This window comes from Heloderma suspectum, chromosome 2 (assembly GCF_057233095.1).
Source record: "Heloderma suspectum isolate Gila_16-S chromosome 2, 16-S_ref, whole genome shotgun sequence".
NCBI classification, from domain to species: Eukaryota; Metazoa; Chordata; class Lepidosauria; order Squamata; family Helodermatidae; genus Heloderma; species Heloderma suspectum.
The window spans coordinates 364229682-364241686 of NC_139459.1; the positions used below are offsets into that span (position 1 = coordinate 364229682).

General features: G+C 47.4%; 1 protein-coding gene across 1 annotated transcript; it reads right to left on the reverse strand.

The window, feature by feature from the left end:
* Positions 1 to 1441: 1441 nt before the first annotated feature.
* LOC146355736 (uncharacterized) lies at positions 1442 to 8458 on the reverse strand. The gene is made up of 4 exons (XM_084830823.1): positions 8387 to 8458; positions 5617 to 6670; positions 4677 to 4785; positions 1442 to 3113 (listed from the first exon to the last, which is right to left on the reverse strand). Exons 2-4 carry the CDS (start codon positions 6442 to 6444, stop codon positions 2092 to 2094), a joined length of 1959 nt encoding a protein of 652 aa, XP_084686949.1. The 5' UTR covers positions 6445 to 6670; positions 8387 to 8458; the 3' UTR covers positions 1442 to 2091.
* Positions 8459 to 12005: the final 3547 nt, after the last annotated feature.

Genomic DNA, 12005 nt, shown 5'->3' on the forward strand with positions numbered 1-12005 from the left:
AAGTTCAGCAGCTTACAGCCATCCTGATAGGACTGCACCCTTAAACAACACTATGTTGGTATTTTAACCACGCCTCCTTTGCTTTGGCCCTGCCCACCAGTGGAATGTGGTCCTTGAGAGCTTCTCTGAAATGGGATTCGGCCCTCAGGCTAAAAGAGGTTCAGCACCCCTGTTCTAATCCTGCAACCCAATTCCCACAGTGGCCAAGCAGATGCCTCATGGGAAGCCCACAAGCAAGACAGGAGTGCAACAGCCCACTCTCACTGTTACCCCTAGCAACTGATATTTAGAGGTATAGTGCCTCTCAGCCTGGAGGTTCCTCATAGCCATCACAACTGATGCCACTGACAGACTCATCTGCTGTGAACTCGTCTATTACCTGTTTAATAACAAAATCTTGGCTCGTTGTTTCTCGGTCATGCTACCACGTGGTGGAGTATTTTGCACATATGTCGCACTTCAGAACGTTCAAAGTGTCTTGCATGCATTATATCGGTAAGCCTTACCAACAACCCTCTAAGGTAGGCCAGTATTATCGTCCTATTGTTGGAGGGAAGGATGAAGGTTGAGAAAACGGTGACTTGCCTAATCCTGGGGCCACCTAGCGAGTTTTACAACGGAGCTCAGATTTGAGCCAGAGGTTCACAACTCAAGTTCTAAGTGCCAGACCAGCTACTAAGAGTGCAATCCTATGCATGTTTAGACCAAAAAAAGTCCTACAACTTTTGGCATGCCCCAGCCAGCATGGGACTGGAAGGACCTTTTTCTGTTTAAACATGCATGCATAGGATTACGCTCCAAGGAGATTCTGAAAATCTAAAATTGAAAGAAAAGCAACTGGTCATAGAGTCATAGAATTCTAGGTGTAATCTGAAATCTGCAACATCTAGTAGAGACTAACTCCATCAGTTTGCACCCTCCATTTTGAGACTGATTCTAAATACAGGCCTTATAGCTACATCTACCAGGTGTGTTGAATCTCTTTCAACCCGAGGGCCAAATGCTATTTTGGAGAAGCTCTCAGGGACTGCATTCCCATGGTGGGTGGGGCCAGAGGCAAAGAGGGCCGGGCCAAAAATGCCACCATGTTTTAGCTTAAACCTCTTCCTGCCAGTAACTAAGCCTTAGGAGAGGCATTTCAACCTTTTAGGATTGAGAAAAACTGTATGAAAGCTGGAAAAGCTTGGGGGAAAGGGGGCGTGGCCATATGGGGAACTCTGGAAGGCTGGATTGGGACCCTAGAAAGGCTGAATATGGTCCCAGGCCTGAAGTTCGGCACCCTAATTGTAGCCTAATTGTACTTGTTTTGTTTATCCCCCCACCTTCACACACACACACTTTCTCCTACCCACTACTTTGCTTAACATCCAGCCTGATGAAGAATCCCGGAGAACTTGAAAGCTTACTCACTATTTTATGACATTTTTGGCTGGTCATAATCAAGGTATTGCCTCACTGTGGATTTTGGAGGGTTTCTTTTCTTATGGACCAGTGTAAAAACCCTTTGCTTTTTATTTGCTGAATCAGACCAAAAAGGTCTGTCTATTCTCCAGCCTTCCGCTTCCCATAGAGACCAGTAAGATGCTTCCCAGGAAGCTCAGAGACAGGGTATGAATGCCCCAGCTTTCCCCTGTTGTGTGTGCTAAGCACCTGGTACTCTGAGGTATACTGTGTCTGAACCTGGAGGTTCTATTTAGCTATTGCATCGCTAAATTGCAGCTGTGGCATGCTTTACTAAAGGGAGACTAAAAAACAGCCACTTTTGTGCTTTAGACAGGCTGCCTAAGACAAGCTTTTGAAGACCTCTGTTCTGCACTAGGGTTTACTCTGATCCTAAAACTAATTGGCAATATAAGCCTGAAATCTTGCTTCCATCCCTCTGACTACCCTATATTTTTTTTCTGCCTACCTCTATTTTCCAAAACCACCAGACTAATCCTATATCCTTCCCTATTTCTCACTTCCTGCCTGCACTGCACAGACCTCCACATTCCAACACCTTAGGGACTAGCACCTTTCCTGTAACTATCACAACAGACCTCTCTATATGACCAGGAGAGCCTACATCATAAGGAACATAAGAGACATCAGTCACAGAGGTGATGCCCTTCCTGAGGCATTGCTGGGCCCCTGCTCAGCAGCTTCCCAAGAATTTCCTAGGCTGTAACTCTCAGCTGAATGGATTCTCTGATGTGTAGTCAGGGTAGAGTGGGAACTGAAGCTCCTCCCACATTCATTGCAGATGTACGGGGTATAGCCCGAGTGCGTTCTCATGTGTCTCGTGAGCTTTGAGCTGGAAATGAACCTTTTCCCACACTCGGTGCAGCCATATGGCCTCTCCCCTGTGTGGACTCTCTGATGCGTGTTCCGAGTCGACAAGTGGCTGAAGCTTTTCCCGCACACATTGCAGAGGTAAGGCTTCTCTCCTGTGTGTATTCTCTGGTGTTTGCTGAGATTGGAGCTGTAGCTAAAGCTCTTCCCGCACTCGGGACAGCTGTACGGCTTCTCGCCCGTGTGAACTCTCAGGTGCTTCGTGAGGTCGGAATTCTGTTGGAAGCATTTCCCACAGTCCGGGCAGCCATAGCCATATGGCATCTCTTCCATGTGGATCCTCTGGTGAGTGACAAGGCCTCGGTGCTGGCTGAAGCAGGCCCCACACTCTGAACAAACATATGGCATCTCCCCGGTGTGAGTTCGCTGATGGATAAGAAGGTTGGAGCGCTGGGCAAAGCACTTCCCACACTCAGGGCACTGGTGCGGCTTCTCTCCTGAGTGGATTCTCTGGTGTTTGAGAAGGTTGGAACTCTGACGGAAGCATTTCCCACACTGGGGACATGGGTAAGGCTTTTCTCCAGTGTGGATTCTCCGGTGAATAGTGAGGCTTGAGCGCTGAGTGAAACGCTTCCCGCAGTCGGGGCACTGATGGGGACTCTCTGCTGTGTGGACTCTCTGGTGTTTAACGAGGGCCTGGTTTTGGTGGAAAAGTTTCCTGCTCTCTGGAATCTGGAAGCTCCTTTGTGCTGACTGCGCTCTGCCGCTAGGACCCTTCAGCCCATTTTCAGTGCTTCGGTTGGCTTTCTTCTCCACACGGTTACTGCTGGAACCACCCATGTCTGAAATGGAAGGGAAAAAGAGGCTTTATGTTTCCCAGTGAGATTTGGTTCTAAAGATGCCAAGGACACAGAAAATCTTCCAAGGGCTAAGAAGCTTTTCACAGGGCAGAACAAACAGGCCCGAGAAGCATGTCCCACACCCAAATATCACCTAGGCCTCCTTCTTGTTGTTGTTGTTCAGTCGTTCAGTCGTGTCCAACTTTTCGTGACCCCATGGACCATAGCACACCAGGTCTTCCTGTCCTGCGCTCGTTCCCGGGTCTCCTTACTATGGTCTAGTTTTCAGTGAGGTGGTCGACCTGTGTCTAAACTGTACCACTCTGGAAGTGATGGCTCATCCTATATACCAGGGATGCCGTTATCTCCAATCACTGATTGGAAATAAGACAGTATTTAAAGGCAATTTAAATACCCTGCAAAGAATCAAGCGGTTGCAAAGATTTTGAGCTATGCATTCTGCAGGCAGGAGAGCTGCTTCCTTGTGAGTAGACATGCACTGGTTCGGTATTTGGGATGCCATTTGAAAGTGTTGCTGAGTGACCGAGCCCTGCTCACTTTTCAGTACAGATGCAGAAGCCTTGCCCCGCTTCCTTCTGAGTAAGCATAAAATGGTAATAATCACCTTTAGCCCCACCCACTCTTCCTTTGGCTCTGCCCACAGATGGAATGCAGCCCCTGAGACCTTTCCCATTTTTCAATTTGGCCCTTGGGGCTGAAAAGGTTCCCCACTCCTGCTATACACCGACAGCGAACTCAGTTCTCCATGTGCCGCTCCCTCGGTAGCTAAAATGGCACCATCCACCCACAATAGGGTGGCATCAGCAGGCTTGGATGAACCCCAAGATTTGCAGAAGTACCAGAAAAAAACCCTGAAGGGGAAAATTACCTCAAAACAGTTGAATGAGGACTGAGCATGCTCAGTGGGCATGGAACGCTGGCTGACTGGGGGTGCGGGGGGTGGAAAAATAGAGACGAGTAGAATGGAGTATCCTGGAAGAGAGCACAGCTGACTTCAATCCTGAACAGGAGCATTTTGTTTTAGACCCTACTTATATGACTGGATGATTCCACAGGGGCAGGGTGGGGGTAAGTAACGGGACCCCTGCACATAGAAAGCTAGCATCCCGGGGTGAAGGCTGCTACATGAAGGCTATGTTGTGTCTCAAGGAGAATTTAATGGGGTGAGCCCCACTTGCAGTCTGAAGGGGTACACCCCAGAAACAGATAACTGTGCTCTGAACCCTGCATGACAGCCCTTCAGACATTTGCATCAATCTTCTCTTCTCCGTGCTCCCATCTCTTTGGACTGTTTTTTGTCTCCTTTAGGTGGGTGTGTTTTTAACTGTTTTGTACCTCTACAAACATCAGGGTTCGCCTGAGCATGCTGGTACCTCCCTCTTGTTTCCCAGTGGCAACATTTTGCCTACAATCCCATCGGCACTCACCAGCTGACTTTGCTATTAGAGGGAATGCTAGAACAACATTAAGCCACTGGGAAAGAAAAGGAAACCACGCTAAGGAACATGAGAGCATCCGAAGAACCCAAGGGCAACATGTTCTTACCCAGCACTCTGGCACCTTCTTGCTTCACTTCTCTGCAGATATGCTTCAGCCCAGTGCCCATGGGCGGCTGCCTTGCCTCCGGCCAAGTCACAACCCGGGCTTCCAGTGTCTGAAAGAGCAATTAAACATATGAAAGTATGAAACTGCCTTATACCAGGTCAGAATATCAGTCTGCCCTGGGAAGGGCCAGCATTACGGGTAGGCATGGTTGGGCAAATGCCGAGGGCCCACACCCCAGCAGGGGCCCATTGGCAAGAGTACTGTCTACTCTCTAAGTGACAGCAGCTTTCCATGGTCTTAGGCAGAACTCTTGCACATCAACTGCTACAATGCAAGGTAGTGAAGTCCTATCCTGAACCACTAGAAATCCATTCAGCCGCCCCCATCTGGGCTTCTGAGATTTCAGCAGCTATTGCCCACACTGGGTTCAGACAACACAATAACCCACACTCAAGGGTTGAGTGTAGGTTGTTGTTGAAACGTGGGTTATTGTGTTGTCTGAACCCAGACATGCTAACAAACCATTGCTTGTTAACCACAAACAACCCATGAAGAGAACCCATGGTTTGCTGTTGGGTTGTGAACTGTGGGTTGTTTGTGGTTAACAAACCATGGTTTATTATCACGGCTGGGTTCAGACAACCTAATAACCCACAGTTCAACAACAACCCATGGTTCAACGACAACCCACACTCAGCCCATACTCAACCCTTCAGTGTGGGCTATCGTTTTGTCTGAACCCAGCCACTTTCATGCATATCTTCACACTCATAAGGACTAGAAACTTGCTCTTTAAAAGAAAAAGGGAAGTGAATTCTCAAGAATTCTGTGTGTTTTCTTACACTTCACCATTTAGTGAGCTTGAGTTTTGCTGAACTACACATCCCTAGTATAGACAAGCTCTTGCTTCAGACTCCTTCCCAAGATTATAGGAGCTCACCTGTTTTTCCTTCCTTTCAGCATCTCGCCGCCTCAGCAGGAACGCCTCCGCCAGAGGCACCGCTTGAGCACAAGTCTCCGGGTCGTGCTCCCTTACCCAGGTCTGGATTTCTTGGGGCAGAAGGGTCAGGAACTGCTCGAGGACAAGGAGGTCTAATATTTGCTCCTTTGTGTGCTTCTCTGGCTTCAGCCACCCCCGGCAGAGCTCCCGGAGTTGACCACACACCTCCCGGGGTCCCTTGGCCTCATGGTAGCGGAACTGCCGGAAGCGCTGGCGCTGTGTCTCCGTCCGTATGGCATCCACTTTCAAAATAGCTGCCTTGACTTTTGCGTATTCCCCTCTGTCTTGGAGGCTGAGGTTGCTGTAGGCCTCCTTGGCCTCCTTGCTCAAGACGGGCAGTAGGCGAGCTAACCACTCCCGCCGAGGTAGCTGGCAGGTCCCGGCCAGCCGCTCGAAGGAGGCAAAGAAGGCCTTGTTATCTCCCCATGGTGCACCTTCTTCCATCAGCTGTGGGCTTCCCCACCCCAAATGAGAGGACTGCATGGCCATGAGGAACTCCTGCCACTGGGCTTCCCAGCGCTCTGGCAACCCCTCCTCAGGTTCCTGTTTCACTTGCAACGGTGCAGCCCAGTTGAGGAACTCCCTGATGGTCCCAACTTGAATGACACAGGGCGATTTCCCAGCTATTTCCACTCCCTCAGCCGATTTGGGACATGTTTGGTCACAGTCCTCCATTTTGACATGGTCCTCCATTTTGACACCTGGGTGCCCTGGTGCAACCTGAGCCTGGGAGCCGCTGGCTGGTCTCAATCTTTGCTCGGCAGCCATTTCCTCTCAAAGAGATGAAAGCAGGCCCTAGCTGTGGTAGAAAGACAGGCCCACACAGTAAACTTGTGTGAATGTCCAGGATAAGTCTTCACCTCCTTTCTTCCCCTCTCTAATAACAGCAGAAGAGGCTGTTTCCCATTGGATTTTTATTTAGGGTAGGGGTGAGTTGGCTTTTAAACAAGCGGCTGGCCACATGACATCCTTAACCAGCAAGGACAGATTCTCTCTGAGGGAAAGAGATAGAGAATGTGAGGCACACTGCATATGTGATTTCAAAGGTTTCTTCACCAAAAGTAGACATAAGAAAGTAGACAAATGTCTGTTTAGGGAATTAGGTGATCAAGTAACATATGGCTGTGAGAGCTGGACTATAAGGAAGGCTGAGCGCCGAAGAATTGATGCCTTCGAACTGTGGTGCTGGAGAAGACTCTTACGAGTCCCCTGGACTGCAAGGAGGTCAAATCAGTCAATCCTAAAGGAAATCAACCCTGACTGCTCATTGGAAGGACAGATACTGAAGCTGAAGCTCAAATATTTTGGCCACCTAATGCGAAGAGAAAACTCCCTGGAAAAAACCCTGATGCTGGGAAAGACTGAAGGCAAAAGGAGAAAGGGACGGCAGAGGATGAGATGGCTAGATAGCATCACCGATGCAATGAATATGAACTTGAGCGCACTCCAGGAGAGAGCGCAGGACAGGAAGGCCTGGCGTGCTCTGGTCCATGGGGTCACGAATAGCTGGACACGACTCAACGACTGAACAACAACAGATCATACAGATGAGGGAGTCAACATCTGAGAAGATTGTTAAATGAGAAGCAGGAAGGAGAGGGCAGGAGTTGCAGTGGAGCAAGCCATGAACAGAACATTTACAACAGGGCCTGAACCTGACAGAACAAGATTATTATATACAACTCTCCGTCAATCACAAAACTACGTTCTATGAGCCAATCAGAGCCTGACAAATGGCCTGGGAGCAGGTCTGCAAGTGGAACAGGGCAATCATTACTACCAGATTGAAAGCAAAAAGTAACTCTGGGGTTGTTACATGGAAACTGACTATACTGAAACATTCCGGAACATGGGAAGGGCCCAATAAATTGCTGAACCTGGGCAATTCTGCCACAGAACCAGAACCCAGAAACCTTGTGAAAGGGCCAAAACCACCACCCAACATTTCATTGCTCCATTCATGGGTGGCATTTTGGGAATTCTTCTGGATGGAGAACTTATCACCCCTGTACTGCAATGATTCCTCTCAGAAGATGCGGCCCTACTGTAACTTAGCCTACAGATTTGTAGCTGAAATAATCATATATTCATCTCCTGTCTACCGTTGCCTTTAACAGCTGCATCCCAAGCAGAAGCCCAACAGATGCCGCTTCCCTGATTACTGCATCACCATGGTAGAAAACATTTCTCCTCTTGGATTTCAGCATGCCATGCCATTGTTAAAGCACAGGAGCCCTGCCAGGAATTAAACAAAAGGCAGAGACGGCAAACCGGGAAGGGAAAGAGGGCACAATATTATTTTACTAGCTAGTTGTACACATGTCAGGCCTGGAGGTGACAGAGGAAAGGAGAAAGGTCCCCTAAATGAGCAAACGCTGATGTTGTGCAATGCCTTTCGCTGCAGCATCGTTCTGCAGGAGTTAGCAAACGATAAAACCCTGGTCCCTATCTGCCTATTCACCTGCTAATTCGCGCAAATCAGAGCCTCCCTAAAAGGCACAGCTGCTGGGGGCAATTAAAGAGTTTGCAACCCTACCACCTTGGGGACCTTAATGCAAGATCCGCCGCCCCACACCCAAATTATTTACTCTTAAAATAGAACTTGACAGTGCAGAGATAAAAGAGAGACCAAATCTGCATCCTCCCCAAATGAAGCTTCTCTTTCCTCTGAAGCAATCACACTTTTCGCATTTTTGCAAAACAAACTCACCAGTGCGTATCCTACCCACGTCCTGAAAATGCACCGACCCTTCCAACAATAGCACTCCTGGGAAATCCAAAAGCCAATTTTCCCCCTAGGATAGGTAAAACAGAACAGGAAGGTGCACCTAGTATTTAAATCCCCCCCAAAACCTCCTCTTGGGCCTCTCTAGCAATAAGCTTTTCCATAGATTTAACTCTTTGAGTGCTTCATCCGAGAGAAATAAGGAGGAGAACTCTGTTATGGGCCACATGTGCGCTCATTTCACATGCCAGCAAGGTGATGCTCAAAATCCTACAAGCTAGGCTTCAGCAGTATGCGAACCGAGAACTACCGGAAGTACAAGCTGGGTATAGAAGAGGCAGAGGAACTAGAGATCAAATCGCCAACATTTGCTGCATCATGGAGAAAGCAAGAGAATTCCAGAAAAGCGTCTATTTCTGCTTCATTGACTACGCTAAAGCCTTTGATTGTGTGGATCACAACAAACTGTGGCAAATTCTGAAAGTGATGGGAGTACCAGACCACCTTACCTGTCTCCTGAGAAACCTGTACGAGGGTCAAGAAGCAACAGTAAGAACCAGACATGGAACAACCGAGTGGTTCAAAATTGGGAAAGGAGTACGACAGGGCTGCATATTGTCACCCTGCTTATTTAACTTATATGCAGAGTACATCATGAGAAATGCCGGGTTGGATGAATCAGAGGTCGGAATTAAGATTGCTGGGAGAATTATCAATAACCTCCGATATGCAGACGATACCACCCTAATGGCAGAAAGCGAAGAGGATCTAAAGAGCCTCTTGTTGAGGGTGAAAGAGGAGAGTTTAAAAGCTGGTTTGAAACTCAACATTAAAAAAACGAAGATCATGGCATCTGGCCCCATCACTTCCTGGCATATAGAAGGGGAAGAAATGGCAGCAGTGACAGATTTTACTTTCTTGGGCTCCAAGATCACCGCAGACGGTGACTGTAGCCATGAAATTAAAAGACGCTTGCTCCTTGGGAGGAAAGCTATGGCCAACCTAGACAGCATAGTAAGAAGCAGAGACATCACCTTGGCGACAAAGGTCCGTCTAATCAAAGCTATGGTTTTCCCAGTAGTAATGTATGGCTGTGAGAGCTGGACTATAAGGAAGTCTGAGCGCCGAAGAATTAATGCTTTCGAACTGTGGTGCTGGAGAAGACTCTTACGAGTCCCCTGGACTGCAAGGAGGTCAAATCAGTCCATCCTAAAGGAAATCAACCCTGAGTGCTCATTGGAAGGACAGATCCTGAAGCTGAAGCTCCAATATTTTGGCCACCTAATGCAAAGAGAAAACTCCCTGGAAAAGACCCTGATGCTGGGAAAGACTGAAGGCAAAAGGAGAAGGGGACGGCAGAGGATGAGATGGCTAGATAGCATCACAGATGCAATGAATATGAACTTGAGCACGCTCCGGGAGAGAGCGCAGGACAGGAAGGCCTGGCGTGCTATGGTCCATGGGGTCACGAAGAGTCGGACACAACTGAACGACTGAACAACAACAACAACCCATCATCCTCAGCCAGGCTGTGCTGGGGGTGATGGGGAAGTGTAGACTGACACATCTGAAGGGGCTGGGGAAGGCTCCAGTGCAAAAGCAGGTTAAAAACTTTTCTGTTCAAACAGACTTGAGGCCTTCTGTGTGGATTTGTTTTCCTTTACTATTAATATTTAAATTTGTGTTTATAGGCCATCTTTCAGGATCACCTCTCCCAAGGTGGCTTGCAAACTGTCTATAATAACTTTGTTATAAAGCATAAAATCATAATTTAAAACACACTAACATCTAAAAATACAATTGCAGCAAGAGAAACAATATCAGCAGAGTTAAATGATAGGAAAATCTATAGACCAAGAGCAAGGTTGTATCGGAGGTTGTTGATAATTCTCCCAGCAATCTTAATTCCGACCTCTGATTCATCCAACCCGGCATTTCTCATGATGTACTCTGCATATAAGTTAAATAAGCAGGGTGACAATATGCAGCCTTGTCGTACTCCTTTCCCAATTTTGAACCAATCGGTTGTTCCATGTCTGGTTCTTACTGTTGCTTCTTGACCCTCGTACAGGTTTCTCAGGAGACAGGTAAGGTGGTCTGGTACTCCCAACACTTTCAGAATTTGCCACAGTTTGTTGTGATCCACACAATCAAAGGCTTTAGCGTAGTCAATGAAGCAGAAATAGACGTTTTTCTGGAATTCTCTTGCTTTCTCCATGATGCAGCGAATGTTGGCGATTTGATCTCTAGTTCCTCTGCCTCTTCGAAACCCAGCTTGTACTTCCGGTAGTTCTCGGTTCGCATACTGCTGAAGCCTAGCTTGTAGGATTTTGAGCATCACCTTGCTGGCATGTGAAATGAGCGCAATTGTGCGGTAGTTTGAACACTCTTTGGCGTTGCCCTTCTTTGGAATTGGAATGTAAACTGACCTTTTCCAGTCTTGTGGCCACTGTTGAGTGTTCCAGATTTGTTGGCATATTGAATGCAGCACTTTAACAGCATCATCTTTTAGGATTTTAAATAGCTCGGCTGGAATACTGTCATCTCCGCTAGCTTTGTTGTTACTAATGCTTCCTAAGGCCCACTTGACTTCACTCTCGAGGATGTCCGGCTCAAGTTCAGTGACCGCACTATCATGGCTATCAGGGACATTCAGATCTTTCCTGTATAGTTCTTCTGTGTATTCTTGCCACCTCTTCTTAATCTCATCTGCTTCTGTTAGGTCCCTGCCTTCTTTGTCCTTTATCATGCCGGTCTTTGCACAAAACGTTCCCTTGAGATCTCCAATTTTCTTGAAGAGATCTCTAGTCTTTCCCATTCTGTTGTTTTCCTCGATTTCTTTGCATTGTTCATTTAAGAAGGCCTTCTTGTCTCTCCTTGCTATTCTCTGGAACTCTGCATTCAGTTGGATATATCTTCCCCTTTCTCCCTTGCTTTTCGCTGCCCTTCTTTCGTGAGCTACTTGTAAAGCCTCATCAGACAGCCACTTGGCTTTCTTGCATTTCTTTTTCTTTGGGATGGATTTCGTTGCTGCCTCCTGAACAATGTTACGGACCTCCGTCCATAGTTCCTCAGGCACTCTGTCTATCAGGTCTAATCCCTGAAATCTATTCCTCACCTCCACGGTATATTCATCAGGGATATGATTTAGGTCATACCTGAACAGTTTAGTGGTTTTCCCTACGTTCTTCAATTTAAGCCGAAATTTTGCAAGAAGCAGCTCATGATCTGAGCCACAGTCAGCTCCAGGTCTTGTTTTTACTGACTGTATGGAGCTTCTTCATCTTTGGCTGCAAAGGACATAATCAATCTGATTTCGATATTGACCATCTGGTGATGTCCATGTGTAGAGTCGCCTCTTGTGCTGTTGGAAAAGAGTGTTTGCTATGATCAGCATGTTCTCTTGGCAAAACTCTATTAGCTTTTGTCCTGCTTCGTTTTGTACACCAAGGCCATGCCTGCCTGTTATCCCGGTGATTTCTTGACTTCCTACTTTAGCATTCCAATCCCCTCTGATGAAGAGGACATCTTTTTTTGGTGTTAGTTCTAGAAGGTGTTGTAGGTCTTCATAGAACCGATCAACCTCAGCTTCTTCAGCCTCAGT

Bases quoted from the DNA above. Each gene is read 5' to 3' on its own strand.
- LOC146355736 (XM_084830823.1), bottom strand. From the start codon at position 6,444: ATGGCTGCCGAGCAAAGATTGAGACCAGCCAGCGGCTCCCAGGCTCAG. The intron at 4,786-5,616 runs GTGAGCTCCTAT...TTGCTCTTTCAG, and splicing joins CTGAAAGGAAGGAAAAACAG to ACACTGGAAGCCCGGGTTGT. The intron at 3,114-4,676 runs GTAAGAACATGT...CTTCCATTTCAG, and splicing joins AGAAGGTGCCAGAGTGCTGG to ACATGGGTGGTTCCAGCAGT.